General features: G+C 42.7%; 1 protein-coding gene across 2 annotated transcripts in view; it reads left to right on the top strand.

The window, feature by feature from the left end:
• Positions 1-4951, top strand: part of BRIP1 (BRCA1 interacting DNA helicase 1) — a 369260-nt gene extending 364309 nt beyond the window's left edge. For both annotated transcript variants that reach the window (XM_073665493.1, XM_073665494.1), the window contains exons 19-20: positions 1735-2073; positions 3276-4951. In XM_073665493.1, the coding sequence (XP_073521594.1) occupies positions 1735-2073; positions 3276-3997 (1061 nt within the window). In that variant the 3' untranslated portion in view covers positions 3998-4951. The remainder of the gene's footprint in view (positions 1-1734; positions 2074-3275) is intronic.
• The last annotated feature ends 11086 nt before the right edge of the window (positions 4952-16037 follow it).

Here is a 16037-nt window from a genome sequence, read left to right as displayed (position 1 = left end):
CACAGTGAAAGCCCTGTATTGTTTTGAACAGGTCACATCTTGTAATTGACTTTGTTTTAAGTTTCTCAGCTAAACACTTTAGATGTCTAATTTATTAAGGCAGCACTGCTTTGCAAATCCCTAAATCCTCAGCCAGTGCAGCCAAAAAATAGTCGCAAGTGGACAAGTAATGAGATGGAAACAATAATAAAAGACCTTTAAATGGAGTTGTTACTCTTCCAGAGTGCGGCCAGTAGGGGGAGCTCAGATTCCATTCTACTTTTAAAAAATCTATCCACTAAGCACGATTGTATTCCGTTCAGCATCATGTGTCATGCTAGGATATACCTGTTATTTAAGGCCTGATATATGCCCTGTGACTGCGGATGTAGAATTTTCTTTTGTCCAGTAGCTTAATATTGTTGAGATTGGTAAAACTGACAGCAATAGATATACTTATATACACCGGAAGTATGTACAATACCTACCTAATTTTAAGTATACTTTATATAGCACCACAATAATACAGAGCCATATTTTGTTATAATTACTTCAGACAAAGTAAAATGCTAGTCTGCAATGCCATAAAATCACAGTAGTACAAATGCTTGTAAATAATCATTGAATGCTGTTTTCCTAATGTTATTAATACATACAATATATGATGGTGTAATAGTGAAAAAAAATGAACTGATAAGCTAAAAGAACTAAAGTCTTACTGACTGCATTAGAGGCATGCAAATGATCAAATATACAGCAATAGATAAAACACACTACATACGTGTCAGATTGGAGATAAGGGGGTTGTTCACACTTGTAAAAGTAAATGAATACGTAAAATGCAGTATGTCTACTTTAGTAATTACGGCACGGTTGCAGCAACCAGGACAGCATTGTTTGATTATATACAGTGATGTCTTTTCAACTCTGGCAAATGGTTGATAGTATCTTTAAAGACGATCTGTCACCCAATTTTACAATAGTACTTTATTAAATAGATCTCTTATACGTGATGAGGCTGGTGTACTTACTTTAAAAATCCATGTCAGAATTTCTGTATAATCCTTTGTGAAAGTTTTCCTGCCTTCCAAGACTTCTCAAATACTCATTTCAACTTGAGGATTACAAAACCATTTTGTCATGAATTTTCTGAGCAAGTACACCAGCCTTGTCAGATCTAATAGATCTATTCAATAATGTGTACATAACAATGTAATAGAAAACCCTAAAGTCAGAGCTTTCACCATACTTTATAGTGTTGTCCTGTAAAGCCAGATCTCCGTATTGTAATATCTCACAGGGAATAGGTAGGAAGTTTATTTTCTACCAACTGTACCCAAAGTGTAGCCATTTAACACAAACCAGATCCAATTGACTCCTAGCTGACGACATCTCACCTGAGCCTGTGTTGCAAATGTACTGCCCATAGGAGAACACCATGCACTGTCATCTGTCCAGCTGTAACTACATGGATGATGTGCCACTCCCTTTAATTAAGATGTAAGGGCATTTTCAGGAATGGGATGTTAGAAGGGGATGAACAGATGTTAGAAAGCTTACTTTTGAACAAGTGAAGCCTTCTGGGACTTCTCGTCAAGTACTCCCATCTAGAGAGAGATTTACATGTCCTTTCTACTAATAGTTAATTTCTGTAATAAGCTAAAAACCAACAATGATTGCTTGCTATTAATGTAGAAATAAATCTTGAATTACGTTGGAATGTAATGAAAGATTTCTATATAATCTGTTTTGCAGGACTGTCAAAATGGGTGCGCCAGCTGGTCCAGCATCATTCTACTTTCAACAGCGCCCTGGAGTCTTTGTTAGCTTTCTCTACAAACCAGCAACAACCGGTCCAGATACCAAGTGTGATCAGGGCTGACACTTGTCATCAGGAACTTACTCCCTCCAACAAGGATAGCTTTATCAGTTCTTCATTGCTGGACATCTCTATCCACCCCACTGACAGTGTTTTACATCATACAGAACAGATCCTTTATACACCAACCCGTGACCCTCAACCATCTGTAATCACAATTGCTTCTAGTTCTGACCATTCGGGATCTGATGAAGATGCAAAAGGCAAAAGTAAAGGTTTGTATTTAGACCATATTGTATTAGCATTCAGTGACTTGGAGCAAACCATGACCTTAAAGGAAATTTGTCAGCAAGTTTTTGCTAAGTAATCTGGTAGCAGCTTGATGTAGGGGCAGAGGTCCTGATTCCAGAGATGGGTCACTTACTAGGCTGTGTGTTGCTGTTTCAATCAAATCAGTGTTTTATCAGCAAGAGATTATCACTACAGGACTATGTGTCTCGTGCCTCCTATTCACCTGCTTAGTGTAATCCCGCCTCCACTGCTAATTAGCAGTTTTCTGCCTATGCACAGTGTACACAGCTGTCAATCAGTAGTGTGGGTGGGATTATACAGGGCTCAATATTCAGAGCCTGGCTAGATCTGCAGTAGAGAAAATCAAAATTACAGCTTGCAGACCAACAAGTGAAACACTTCTGGAATCAGGGTCTCTATACCTACATTATTCTGCTCTCAAATTACGTAGCAAAAACCTGCTGATGGATTCCCTTTAGCACAAAAGGTATTTCCATGCCTGCTACACTGATACCACTGGTTTATACCACAGATACAGCCTAATGAACACACAGCCATTCATTCCAACCCACATTCAGCTAGTTTCTGTTTTATAGGCCTTCATCAATGTTCTATAGGAAGGTTTTGAGTTACATGTGGGGCTTGTTACCTCCTAGAAAACTAGAGAGAGAAGATCTAAAAGGACCCAAACTGGCAAATAGCTTGTTACTGATTTCTTTGCCTGCGGAATAATTGTAACTGACATAAATTGATAAGATCATTTATAAATCGTAAGTTAGGTTTTAATTGAATAATTCATAATAGGTTCAAACGCCAGAAAACGTGTGTTTCTCTTCATCGGATCTAAACGGAAACAACTCCTAATAATAAGGCAATCTTTCACCAAGGTCTTTCTTTTTAGCTATGATTAACAATGTAGAAGTTTTTGCAGCAAAAACATTCTTGCCCATTCCTTATGCTGCCTTTTCTATTTCACATTAATTGCTTAAGGTGTATTTCTAAGAGACTTTTTTTTTTTTTTTTTTTTTTATTGTCATGAAGAGTTCATTCCGGTGGTTTTCACCTGAAACCTCATGTCGCTACTGTCAGGTAGACAGCACATCTCTCAGTAATTCATTGTATATGCATAACCATACTTTTATATGCTATTTGTTATGACCATGTTTCTATTTTGTTTGTTTTTTAGGTGCTCTTGCAGTTTTTAGAGCACAGAGATCAAAATATACAAATTCTAGAGGACGAAAAACAAATCCAACTCAAAAACAAATGATGGAGAAATCTGAGAAGCAAAAACGTAACCTCTCAAAGCAGAAGTCGTCTTTCTATTCTTTCTTCATCAGCAGTCCCCTCACCTCAACTCCTCTCCCCTCTTCTGCAAGAAGAGACCCCTACAAGAACCCTAATACGAATGACAGTGAAGAACTTCAAGGAAGGTGTCCAGCCCTTACTGACAAACTGACTTTGGACAGACCTTCTACCAGTAGTGGAGAATGTGTTGAGAATGTCTGCAATGTCATTCCTCTTTTTCGTGACAACACAATTGATCGTAATACAGCCTTAGAAAAAACTGAAAGCTCTGTTATCGAGATAAGTGGGGAAGACGACGAGGATGTCACTATCCATTTTACACCTGAGCTTTTTGACAGTGAGATTGAGAGTCACAGTCCTGATGTGAATGGACAAGATAACATTATGCTACTGCCGTCCGATGATGATTGCATCACGCATAAAGACAACACTGATGATAATGTTCGAGGTCCAGAAAATGATTTAAACACTTGTAATTTTAACACAGCAGTAAACCATCTGACTGAACGTTCTTTCGATGCACAAAGTGGTCATGAGATGTTCACTGATGTACAAGGGGAGACGAAAAGGAGGAACAGACTTTCTAGGTCTAAAAAATAAAATCTTTGATTTTCAGTGCCACGAGTAAAGCCATAACTTCCAGCACCTTTTTAGGGTCACAAAATGATAAGGCTTTGAATGGCCAGTTTTTGAAATTGATATGTTGTGAGGTATGTAAGAGATCTTTCTGGTGTTCAGTTCTGGTCTACCTGTTGAGTGGGAGCTGAGCTATAGGATATATTGTTTTATATGGTTTACTGCCGGTAGACAGAGAAAGCCTGTGAGTCCTGCTTCCTCTGCCCACACAGGGATTAACAGCTTTTACTGAATAAAGACATATTTCAATTATTGTGTGGGCGGGGGAGATAGGACTGTTTTTGTGTTATGATAGAAATTACATGTGCACAGCTTTTTACATTTCAATTTGGGATTAAATCATAGAAAATGTATCTTAGAACTTAAAGGGAATCTGTCATGTGAAAAATGCTGTTAATCTGCAGGTTAATAGTGTTCTGAACCAGCCTGGCGCCCAGTAGTGTTCGGGTTTCAGTCATGGAGTGGTGCCGGCACCACTTCAGTCATCGCTCTGTGTATAGATAACAGCTACTGCACCCCCTGTACTGACAGCCGGCCCTAATGCTGATCTTGCCGTCAGTTAGTGTGGGGGGCGCGATTAGCATTGCTGTCTTTACACAGAGCGATGACTGAACCGATGCCACCCCCATGATAGAACGGCAAACGCTGCCGGGATGAATAAAGTTAATTTCCTCTCGGCAGTGGAGCCCTAAGTACGGGTGCCGGGCAGGTTCCGAACACTATTAACCTGCAGGTTAACAGTGTTTTTTCACGTGACCGGTTCCCTTTAACTTTACTGAAATCACAAATAAAGACACCCCTGAAGGTAATGGTTAGATAATGTATTATAGGCTAACAATTATGGTAAACTATTTCAGTACACTATATATCTTATAGCCAACAGACAATGATGATGATGGATTTTTATACAAAGGAATACTGATTCAAATGTTTTTTCTTTATTTTATATATTACAACACCAATAAAAAGTTGTAACATGTTTGAATAATCGTCTTCTGAATTCATATTTTATCTGTATGTAAATTTAACTTTGCTTCATTTTTTCTTTATTATAACTTTAGAATTCAGAAGTATTTGTGACATTTTTCTCCGTTATTTTCTAAAATAATTTTCATTAAAAAATATGAAACATACAATTGCTTTTATTTACTTGAATACCAGAATACAAGTTAGTAGATATGATTTGATGTCAACATAATGCTTTAATGTGGATAGTGTCATAGCGTGACATACATTTTCCCGGTAAAATTATAGAATCCTGCACAAATATACATCCCCTTTTAACTCCTTTTATTAGTGTTTCTACAAAAAGAACTTCCATCAAATAGAAGAGTTCCTGAAAATTATTGTAATAATTGGACACTGGTCACGATAGAGAATTTAGCTTTGCATGGAAATTGTCTGTCACATTCTGTGCCATTTTTCTGCGGCACTGGAGAAGTAATTTTTAATGAAACTTTATCTCACTGAATCCTGGACACATAGTGATGGTTTTGTGGAGTCCAAACACTTTCAGTTAGTCAAGACATCGTGGGGGCCATGTAATCTGTGGTGATCTAACACAGTGAAAGGTTTAATATGAAGATTCCTGGTGATCTATGGCAGTGAAAAGGTTAACATCAACATCCCTGTTGATTTAAAATAATAATGATGTTCATTTTCGGATAATTAGTTGTCCAAGCTAGTAAAGGGGTACAATTTTCAACAGTGCAGAGTTGGGGATAGAGATGAATGTGCAGCTGTAACGGAGTTAAGGAGGCCTTTGTCGCAGACTTTTCTTGAGCAAGGATAGGTAAAGAATACACCCAATATTGCATTGCCCGGATACTATATTCTTTACCTACCCCTGCTCAGGAAAAGTCTGCCACGCAGGCGCCACATAGCTAGCGTCTGAGTCGAAGTGGAGGTTTATGTCTGTTACTGATTGAGAATCACTCTCCTCTCATCAGTCCATAAAACCTTTGAAAAATCTGTCCAGATATTTCTTGACCCAATGTTGACACATCAACTTGTGTCTTGTTCAGTAGTGGTCGGGTTTCAGTCTTCCTTACCTTGGTCATGTCTCTGAGCACTGAACACCTTGTACTTCTGGGCACTGCAGGAAGGCTGCAGTTCTGGAATATGACAGCACTGGAGGATAATGGCTTCCTGGCCGCTTCACGTTTTATTCTTCTCAAATCTTTGGCAGTTAATGTGCGTCTTTTTTTTCTCAACACATTTTTGCGACCCTCTTGACTATTTGTAACTAAACCTTTGATGGTTCTTTGATGACACCCCAATATCTTTGATCTCAATTTGATTTTTCAGACTCCTTTAAATCTCTTTTTTGGCCCATTTTGCCTGAGGAAAACAAGCTACCTAATAATCCTGCACAACTTGATAAAGGGTTTTGTATCTTTTATGTCATGCCCTTCCTCATTATACAAATACACATCACCTGATCTGCTTCATCCAATAAGAATTCAAGGTTATACAGCTTGGATTTGGAAAATATGCATAAAAATTATGATATAGTCAAAATACTCACTTGCCCAGTGTAGGCCAGGACATCCGGCCGAATCAAGTCCTCAAAGTTCACTGCTCATTGTAAGGCTAAGGTGCACATCACATCGTTGCGATCTTATTTTGCACCTGGACACAACCGGGTGTCCTAGGCGATAGTGAAGAGGCCAGATATGCGGCACACGACGGCGGAAAGAAGACGACCGGACAGCAAGTAGTTGGGTGACTGGGTAGATGAGTTATGAGGTATTAGATTTTTTTTGTTGTTTTTTTACAAATCTTACGTAAGTCGGTTGTTCGTAACTTGTTGTCCACCTGTACTGTGATAATTTAAAACATAAATTTATAATTAAACCTTTTTATAAAATATAATGTAGTCAAAATCTTAATCATCTAGCGATCAGGGACTAACAGTCCAGTGTATGAAATGAGAATTTATAGTTATTTCGAGGAAAAATTCTGAAAAATGTAAAGAAAGATGGAAAGTGAGTTGGTAGGTGGCTAGTATGAGGATCAATAGACCAAGATAAACTACATGTTGTAGATGAACACTAGATGTTTCATTCCACGAATGTAAGTTTTCCTGCTGAAGTAATGGACAGTGTTCACATCATTTTACATTGTTACTGTTGGTAAATATTGCTATAATTATTGTTATAAAAGCTTTGCAAGAATTCTCGGTATGAGGGAGCTAATTTTTTAAGAGCCTGTACAGCAAAACCCACTGTTTACACAAAAAAAGTAATGTGTTAGAATAGTAACAAATATACATTGTATTTTCATTTATTACTCATTTTGTATACAGTATCGCAGCAATGTGTTCCACAGCCCTATTCAAAGATTGTCAGTCACTATTCACCTTACTCCTGGTCTCCAATGGGGCTCACAATCTCTCTCCCTGTTTTAGACACACACTAGTGTCAATTTCACAGGAAGGCAATTAATTAACCTTTTAGTATATTTTTTCTAATTTGGGAGGAAACCCATGATAAAGCAAGGAGAACGTACATATAGATGTTGTTCTTGGTGGGTTTGAAACCTATGACCCAAGAGCCGCAAGGCACCAATGCCATCCGCTGAGCTGCCATGTTACCCTCATTATGTATGTGAAATGTACTAAGCTAAATATGGGTTATCATATAAATTCTCAGTTAAATTGCATATTTTATGAAAATATACTGTATATAAATGCTTTTCTATTATTGACTTTTCATGTGAGTTAAGTGAACCTCAATTTGGCATCACACATAAACTCGCCTAAATATATTTAATAACTATAAGATAGTCTTGTTGAACATACTATAGCATGATTTCAGTAAAGTATTAAACTAGAAAAAGGTCAGTAGTTCAATCCCATCACCAGGGTTGTCTTGTAACCTGCATATATAATAGTAGATAGGTAGGCAGCTCTGTGGTTAGCGCTGTTGGCTAGTAATTACGCTATATGCATTGGCAAGGGTTTCCTATCTCCGATTACCTCCCATACTGATAGAGAATTTAGATTGTGATAGGGGACAGTGATGCCAATGTTGGGGTTGTTTTGATAATGAGATTTCATGCAAGATATTTCGGCCCAGAGTTCAAGATTCATTTGATTATGTTTGTATCGTGATCTCCAACATATGCGAATTGCCTCTTCAGAGAGGAACAGGACTAGAACTCTATAGCGCCACTTGTTGGAAGTAGCAATCCTACAAGTCACTATTGACCCCTTAACGAGCCTTGCAACATGACTTAGGATAAAAGCCAAATCAGAATCTCAATTTGCAGACACGGTCTTTTGGGGTATTGCCCCTCGTCAGTGCAAATTATGAGAACTGATTTGGCTAGGTGGGAGGCTCTGGACTGAGGTCTAAGGGGTAACATTTTTACTTTTGGAGAGTGACATTCCGGCCCTGGCATGCCAATGTGAGGAGTCTTATTTGCTGCGCAATGCTTCTTTGGGAAATTACATATGTAAATTACTTCTTCAGAGAGGAAGAGGGTTGGAACTCTATAGCGCCACCTCTTGGCAGCAGCAATCCTACAAGTCACTATCGGCCCTTTAATGAGCTTTGCAATATGACTTAGGATAAAAACGGCAATTTGCATATTTAATTTCCAACAGAAACATTGCACGGTGAATGAGCCTCCTTACATTGGCATGCCAGGGTCGGTATGTCACTCTGCACAAGGAGAAACGTTACCCCTTAGATCTCCAACATACACATTTGTGGAATTGCTGTATATATGTCAGTGTTACCACTGTCTACTTGTTACGTATACATTGCTTGTGCATTACTCAGGATGTCCATTTCATTTAAAGTATAATGTGTCAGTTCTCAGATCCACTTTCAACTGCTTAGGGTGTAAATGTGATAATGTTTTCAGGCTAATTCCTAGGATAGTTCACAGTCTGGTGATATGCTGCATAGTGTTATGGATTCTGTCTAGTATTTAACTGCCAGGAGCCATCCTTTGCTTTCTGCAACTCGTTGTCATGTGCTTTAGTGGACTGTGATATTCAGTGAAAGCAAACCGTAGAAAAAATCCATTCAAATAAGAGCGTCTTTTCATCTTTGTGTTATTCCCAGTATAAGCTTAGTTTGTTCAGGAAATGTCTGGCGTCTCATAAAGGTTGTTTAGTAAGGTAGCTGAGTTTGAGGTGTTGATGTACCAGGTGCATCATGTATTGCTGTGTGATCAGCTGTCACTAGATCTCCATGCTGCATATTTATTCCTGTGTAATCTAAACATTACATTCTTGCTTTGTCTTCTCTTTTGAGTGAACTAGAAAAACACATCAATGTTCAGTTGGTGTAATGTCTGTTCAGCCCTAAAAATGATTTTGCAACATACAGATGAAACCGAACTCCCTATATAACTTTTCTCCCTACAGTCATGGGCAAAAGTTTTGTGAACTACACATCTTGTTTTACACAAGTATAATTATAAGCATTTCATAAGACACTTTTCATTTTTAAGACTTTTATTAACAAATACATCAAGTTTATGCAAAGACTTAAAGGGGTAGTCTGTTCTCCAAGACCCTATCCCAACATGTAGTAGGTGTAATAATAATAATATTAGCACATACCTCCAATTAGAAATGTACATTGTGGGCCATTTATATGGATACACCTATATTAAATGGGAATGGTTGGTGATATCAACTTCCTGTTTGTGGCACATTAGTATATGGGAGGGGAAAAACTTTTCCAGATGGGTGGTGACCTTGGCGGCCATTTTGAAGTCAGCCATTTTGGATCCAACTTTATTTTTTTCAATAGGAAGAGGGTCATGTGACACATCAAACTTATTGAGAATTTCATAAGAAAAACAATGCTGTGCTTGGTTTTAACGTAACTTTATTCTTTCATGAGTTTTTTACAAGTTTATGACCACTTATAAAATGTGTTCAAAGTGCTGCCCATTGTGTTGGATTGTCAATGCAACCCTCTTCTCCCACTCTTGACACACTGATATCAACACCACAGAAGAAATGCTAGCACAGGCTTCCAGTATCCGTGGTTTCAGATGCTGCACATCTCGTATCTTGATGGCATGGTGTGATATATGGGGTACAAAGATAGTGGGGCCATTCTTCATCAATGGAAACCTCAATGCCACTGGATATCTGAAATTGCTACATGATGATGTGTTGCCCTCTTTATGCACTAAAGATGGCACGTTCCCTGAGTTTTTCCCAACAAGATGGTGCACCACCATAATATGGGTGTCAGGTCCGAGCATTCCTACATGAACAGTTTCTTGGAAAGTGGATTGGTTGTCGTGGGCCAGTTGAATGGCCACTAAGGTCTCCCGATCTGACCCCTTTAGACTTTTATCTTTGGGGTCATCTGAAGACAATTGTCTATGCTGGGAAGGTACGAGATGTGCAACATCTGAAACAATGGATACTGGAAGCCTGTGCTAGCATTTCTTCTGCGGTGTTGCCATCAGTGTATCAAGAGTGGGAGAAGAGGTGTAATGCAGGTGCCAGAATGCAACGCACAGAGACACAAGGCGAGAACAGTCAGAGATGAATATAAACAGTATATATATATATATATATATATATATATATATATATATATATATATATATATATATATAAAACAGGTATCGGAGCAAGGGATTGGCAACAAGGGTAATGAACTGTAATTTGAAATATTAGCAAGATACGAAGTCTCTCAAAGTAATGTGGTGCCCTCAGTCATGGGAGACACCACGTGAGTTCTTCAACTCTGCATATGGCCCTAGCGGGGGTCACCGGTTATTCCCGCTAGGCCGAAAGTCTTTTCCGGACAAATTCAATTAGATCACGTTGAGCTCCTTTAACCCCAACCGTTCCCCTCCCAACCTGAGTACCTAAACCCAATTGGCCCCGGTACCTTGAGTGAACAGTAGAAGTGACGGCCCTGTTCACGTATGCAGCTCCTCTGCTTTCACTGGCGTGACTTTCCTGGCTCAGCAATCTCTCAACTCCTCTCTTCTTTGCTGTTGGAGGCAATCTCTCAAGCCTTGAGTAGGGGGGTCCAGACCTCGTCTGTTGGCGGGCGACGTCGGGTTCCGCGAACTCACTCAGCACCGCAAGCAGGCTCCGAGTCTCATCAGCAGGCACAGCACTCTGGTCACAACTGTGAGGGATCTGGAGCTCTTCCACCGGCGCCTGGCTGTGGCACCTCACAGACCTCTGGCTTAGGCCTGCCACACGGGGCTTCTCAGCACACAGAGAATGCGTCTCCTCCTCTCTGCTGCTTGGCGCCAAAAACTGCTCAGGCTTGGCGTGCTGGCCTTTTATCTCCAGGAACTCCTTCCTGGAAGTCACCTGATCGGGTCCAGCATCTAAATCTGCTCTCTCTTCAACTTCTCTTGTATATCTTGGTTCCACTTGACTGTGTCTGGCCAGCAGATGGCAGTCTCTCTCCATCTTAGAAGCATCATATAAGAGTTCTCTTAAAGGCTCGCTCGCCTCTGCTACATTCCTCCCTCCTTTTTGTTCGCCCTGTTGGATCTGAGACCAGATAAACTCTTCTTGAGCATACCGGTTAGGAGGAATTCTGGCATTAGCCCGCTCAGTTCTGCGGGGCTCCTCCTGCGGAGGTGACTCCGGGATATCCGATGAATCAACCACTGGGGATTGCAAGTCACTTCTCGACTCATTCTGGGTTCCACTCGGGGTTGGCATCGACGGTTCTGGTGGGCCCAACTGCATTGTGGCCCATCCTTCTTCATCCCCCAAGGTTCCTGTATGTGGCACTCCAGCCAATTCGTTTGAGGGCCCAACCTCGTTACAGGCTTCTGCTTCAGAGGATCAAGGTCGCAGCATATTGCGGTGCAACACCCTGGGTGTCGCGGCGTCATCCCCTTCGGGCCTAACCTCGTAGACTGGGTTGTCTGGGTGAACCTTCTTCACCACCCGATATGGTATCGCCTCCCAACAATAGTCCAGTTTACTCCCAAATCGTTTGACCCTTACCAGTACACGGTCTCCTCGCTAGAGTGATCCACCTGAGGTTGGGGGCCGATCTGCATGCTCAACTTCCTGAAACTTCTGAGCAACCAATCTTCTCACTGTATGGAGCCGGCGCTGGTGTTCTCGAATCCAGGTACTTGGGCTACTGCCCGGGCCGGAGTCTTCTGAGTCTATCTCCAGTTCAGTAATTTCTCGCCCACTTCTTCCAAACAGCAACATGTAAGGGGTGTAGCCAGTAGTCGCATGAACTCGATTATTATACACCCACACCACTTTTTGTCCGCTTCCAGCGTTCGCAACATTTGCAACAGGGTTCGGTTGAAGGGCTCGCATGCGCCATTCCCTTGAGGGTGATAGGGCGTTGTTCGTGATCGGTCGATCCCATAGATGCGGTATAGTTCATCCATCACTCGTCCTTGGAACAGGCCCCCTGGTCAGAATGTATCCGCTTCGGGCACCCATAAATCCGGATGAAATCCTGACAGATGGCCTTAGCTGAGGATTCTGCTGTCTGGTCTTTGGTAGGCGTCACTACTGCGAACTTGGTGAAGTGATCAGTCATGACTAGTGTTGAGCGATACCTTCCGATATCGGGAAATATCGGATCGGATTGGATCGGACCGATACCGAAAAAGTATCGGATATCGCCGATTCCAATACCGGAAACCAATGCAAGTCAATGGGACAGAAATATCGGAATGAAAATAAACCCTTTCTTTCCTTGTAGGTTAATTCTACATGAAGGAAAACAACTAAGAATAATGTAGAATGTATTGGGGGAGGTGGGGGAGACAATAAAGGCATAGAGGTTTAGCCCAATCAAATGGAATAGCAGGAATTAATATTTTTTTTAAGACGTTCTGAGTTACGGAAATATTGACTATGTTAAGTATTTTTATATTTTGTCAGATATTTATGTTTCACTACTTCCATGCTCTTCACCTTCTTTTTTACTTCTCCCACACTTTCTCCTTCATCATCCTCAGCATCTTTTTCATCCTCTTCTTCTTCACCTTCTTCATCTTCTTCTTCTTCACCTTCTTCGTATTATTCTTTTTTTTTACATTCTTCATATTCTACTTCTTCATCTTCTTCATATTCTTCTTCTTCATCATATTCTTATTTGTGACAGGCATTCCTGTAGTTGTTATCTATAAAAGGTTGGACATTACACCTTTCGTTCTGCGCGTCACAAAAGATTTACAACAGGATTTGTCCGCGTTCAGTTTGGCCTGCAGCAGCAGGTCTTTTCCAGGGGCACCACGAGGAGGAACGGACTCACCCCCATACACTGCTTAGTCATCTTCTGCTTATAATTTAGATATTATCTTTTGCTCTGATTTTTAGCCTTATGCTTAATGTTCTTCCGCTTTTTGTTCTGCAGCTTCTTGTATTTCTGCTTCTTGGTTTTCTGTCTCTTGTTCTTCTGTATCTTGGTGCTTGTCTTCTCTTCTTTGTCCTCTTGGTCAACTTCTTCAGGGTCATCTTCTTGGTCTTCTTCGGGGTGGTCTTCAGGGTCGTCGTCTTCGGGGGTCCTCGTCTTCGGGGTCCTCGTCTTCTTCAGGTTGTTCTTCTGGGTCCTCGTCTTCGGGGTCCTCGTCTTCTTCGGGGTGGTCTTCAGGGTCCTCGTCTTCTTCGGGGTGGTCTTCAGGGTCCTCGTCTTCTTCGGGGTGGTCTTCAGGGTCCTCGTCTTCTTCGGGGTGGTCTTCAGGGTCCTCGTCTTCAGGGTCGTTGTCTTCGGGGTACTCGTCTTCTTAGGGTTGGTCTTCAGGGTCCTCGTCTTCAGGGTCCTCGTCAGGAAGATCCAGAGTGATTACCAAGAACCATTTCAAAAAGCTTGAACTTGGAAATGTAGCAGAAGGTACAAGAAAGCTGAGGAACTACCGAGAACCAGCTGACGGTACTGGAACCCGGATGGGTAGCAGAAGGTACAAGAGCCAATGGAACTGCCGAAGACCAGCTGACGGTACTGGAACTCGGTTACTAAGCAGGAGGTACCTGTGCCAGAAAGCACTACCAAGGACCAGCAGACGTTGGTGGAACTTGGATACCGAGAAGGAGGCACCTAATCCAAAGGCACTGCCAAGAACCAGCTGACGGTACTGGAACCCGGATGGGTAGCAGAAGGTACCCATATAAAAAAAAGTTCAAGGCCGCGAGCCGGCCGCAGTTACCAAAACCCACAGTCCTACAGGGGGTGCTTGACCTATAGGCACTATGGAACCAGCCTTCATTGCCAGATCCCGCAGCCCACATAGGAGTTACCTAAACTGCAGGCACCATAGAGTCGGCTAACCCGACCGCAACACGACAGAACAACGCATTGGAGGCAAAGTGACGTTGACACTACCCGGAAACAGCTGGCGTGCTGGAACCAGGCTGGGCAGGAGGGAGTACCCGTGCCAAAGTCACTGCCGAGAACCAGCTGACGGTACTGGAACCTGGATGGGTAGTAGAAGGTACAAGAGCAAATGGAACTACCGAGGACCAGCTGACGGTACTGGAACCCGGATGGGTAGCAGAAGGTACAAGAGCCAATGGAACTGCCGAAGACCAGCTGACGGTACTGGAACTCGGTTACTAAGCAGGAGGTACCTGTGCCAGAAAGCACTACCAAGGACCAGCAGACGTTGGTGGAACTTGGATACCGAGAAGGAGGCACCTAATCCAAAGGCACTGCCGAGAACCAGCTGACGGTACTGGAACCCGGATGGGTAGCAGAAGGTACCCATATAAACAAAAGTTCAAGGCCGCGAGCCGGCCGCAGTTACCAAAACCCACAGTCCTACAGGGGGTGCTTGACCTATAGGCACTATGGAACCAGCCTTCATTGCCAGATCCCGCAGCCCACATAGGAGTTACCTAAACTGCAGGCACCATAGAGTCGGCTAACCCGACCGCAACACGACAGGACAACGCATTGGAGGCAAAGTGACGTTGACACTACCCGGAAACAGCTGGCGTGCTGGAACCAGGCTGGGCAGGAGGGAGTACCCATGCCAAAGTCACTGCCGAGAACCAGCTGACGGTACTGGAACCCGGATGGGTAGTAGAAGGTACAAGAGCAAATGGAACTACCGAGGACCAGCTGACGGTACTGGAACCCGGATGGGTAGCAGAAGGTACAAGAGCCAATGGAACTGCCGAAGACCAGCTGACAGTACTGGAACTCGGTTACTAAGCAGGAGGTACCTGTGCCAGAAAGCACTAACAAGGACCAGCAGACGTTGGTGGAACTTGGATACCGAGAAGGAGGCACCTAATCCAAAGGCACTGCCGAGAACCAGCTGACGGTACTGGAACCCGGATGGGTAGCAGAAGGTACCCATGTAAAAAAAAGTTCAAGGCCGCGAGCCGGCCGCAGTTACCAAAACCCACAGTCCTACAGGGGGTGCTTGTCCTATTGGCACTATGCAACCAGCCTTCATTGCCTGATCCCGCAGCCCACATAGAAGTCACCTAAACTGCAGGCACCATAGAGTCGGCTAACCTGACCGCAACACGACAGGACAACGCATTGGAGGCAAAGTGACGTTGACACTACCCGGAAACAGCTGGCGTGCTGGAACCAGGCTGGGCAGGAGGGAGTACCCGTGCCAAAGTCACTGCCGAGAACCAGCTGACGGTACTGGAACCCGGATGGGTAGTAGAAGGTACAAGAGCAAATGGAACTACCGAGGACCAGCTGACGGTACTGGAACCCGGATGGGTAGCAGAAGGTACAAGAGCCAATGGAACTGCCGAAGACCAGCTGACGGTACTGGAACTCGGTTACTAAGCAGGAGGTACCTGTGCCAGAAAGCACCACCAAGGACCAGCAGACGTTGGTGGAACTTGGATACCGAGAAGAAGGCACCTAATCCAAAGGCACTGCCGAGAACCAGCTGACGGTACTGGAACCCAGATGGGTTGCAGAAGGTACCCATGTAAAAAAAAGTTCAAGGCCGCGAGCCGGCCGCAGTTACTAAAACCAACAGTCCTACAGGGGGTGCTTGTCCTATTGGCACTATGGAACCAGCCTTCATTGCCAGATCCCGCAGCCCA

The sequence above is a fragment of the Phyllobates terribilis genome, unplaced genomic scaffold, assembly GCF_046119375.1.
Source record: "Phyllobates terribilis strain yellow unplaced genomic scaffold, ASM4611937v1 Scaffold_2__4_contigs__length_985480577, whole genome shotgun sequence".
In the NCBI taxonomy this organism is placed as follows: Eukaryota; Metazoa; Chordata; class Amphibia; order Anura; family Dendrobatidae; genus Phyllobates; species Phyllobates terribilis.
The sequence above is the reverse complement of the archived record's forward strand: the minus strand, read 5'-3'. Positions and strand labels throughout refer to the sequence as shown.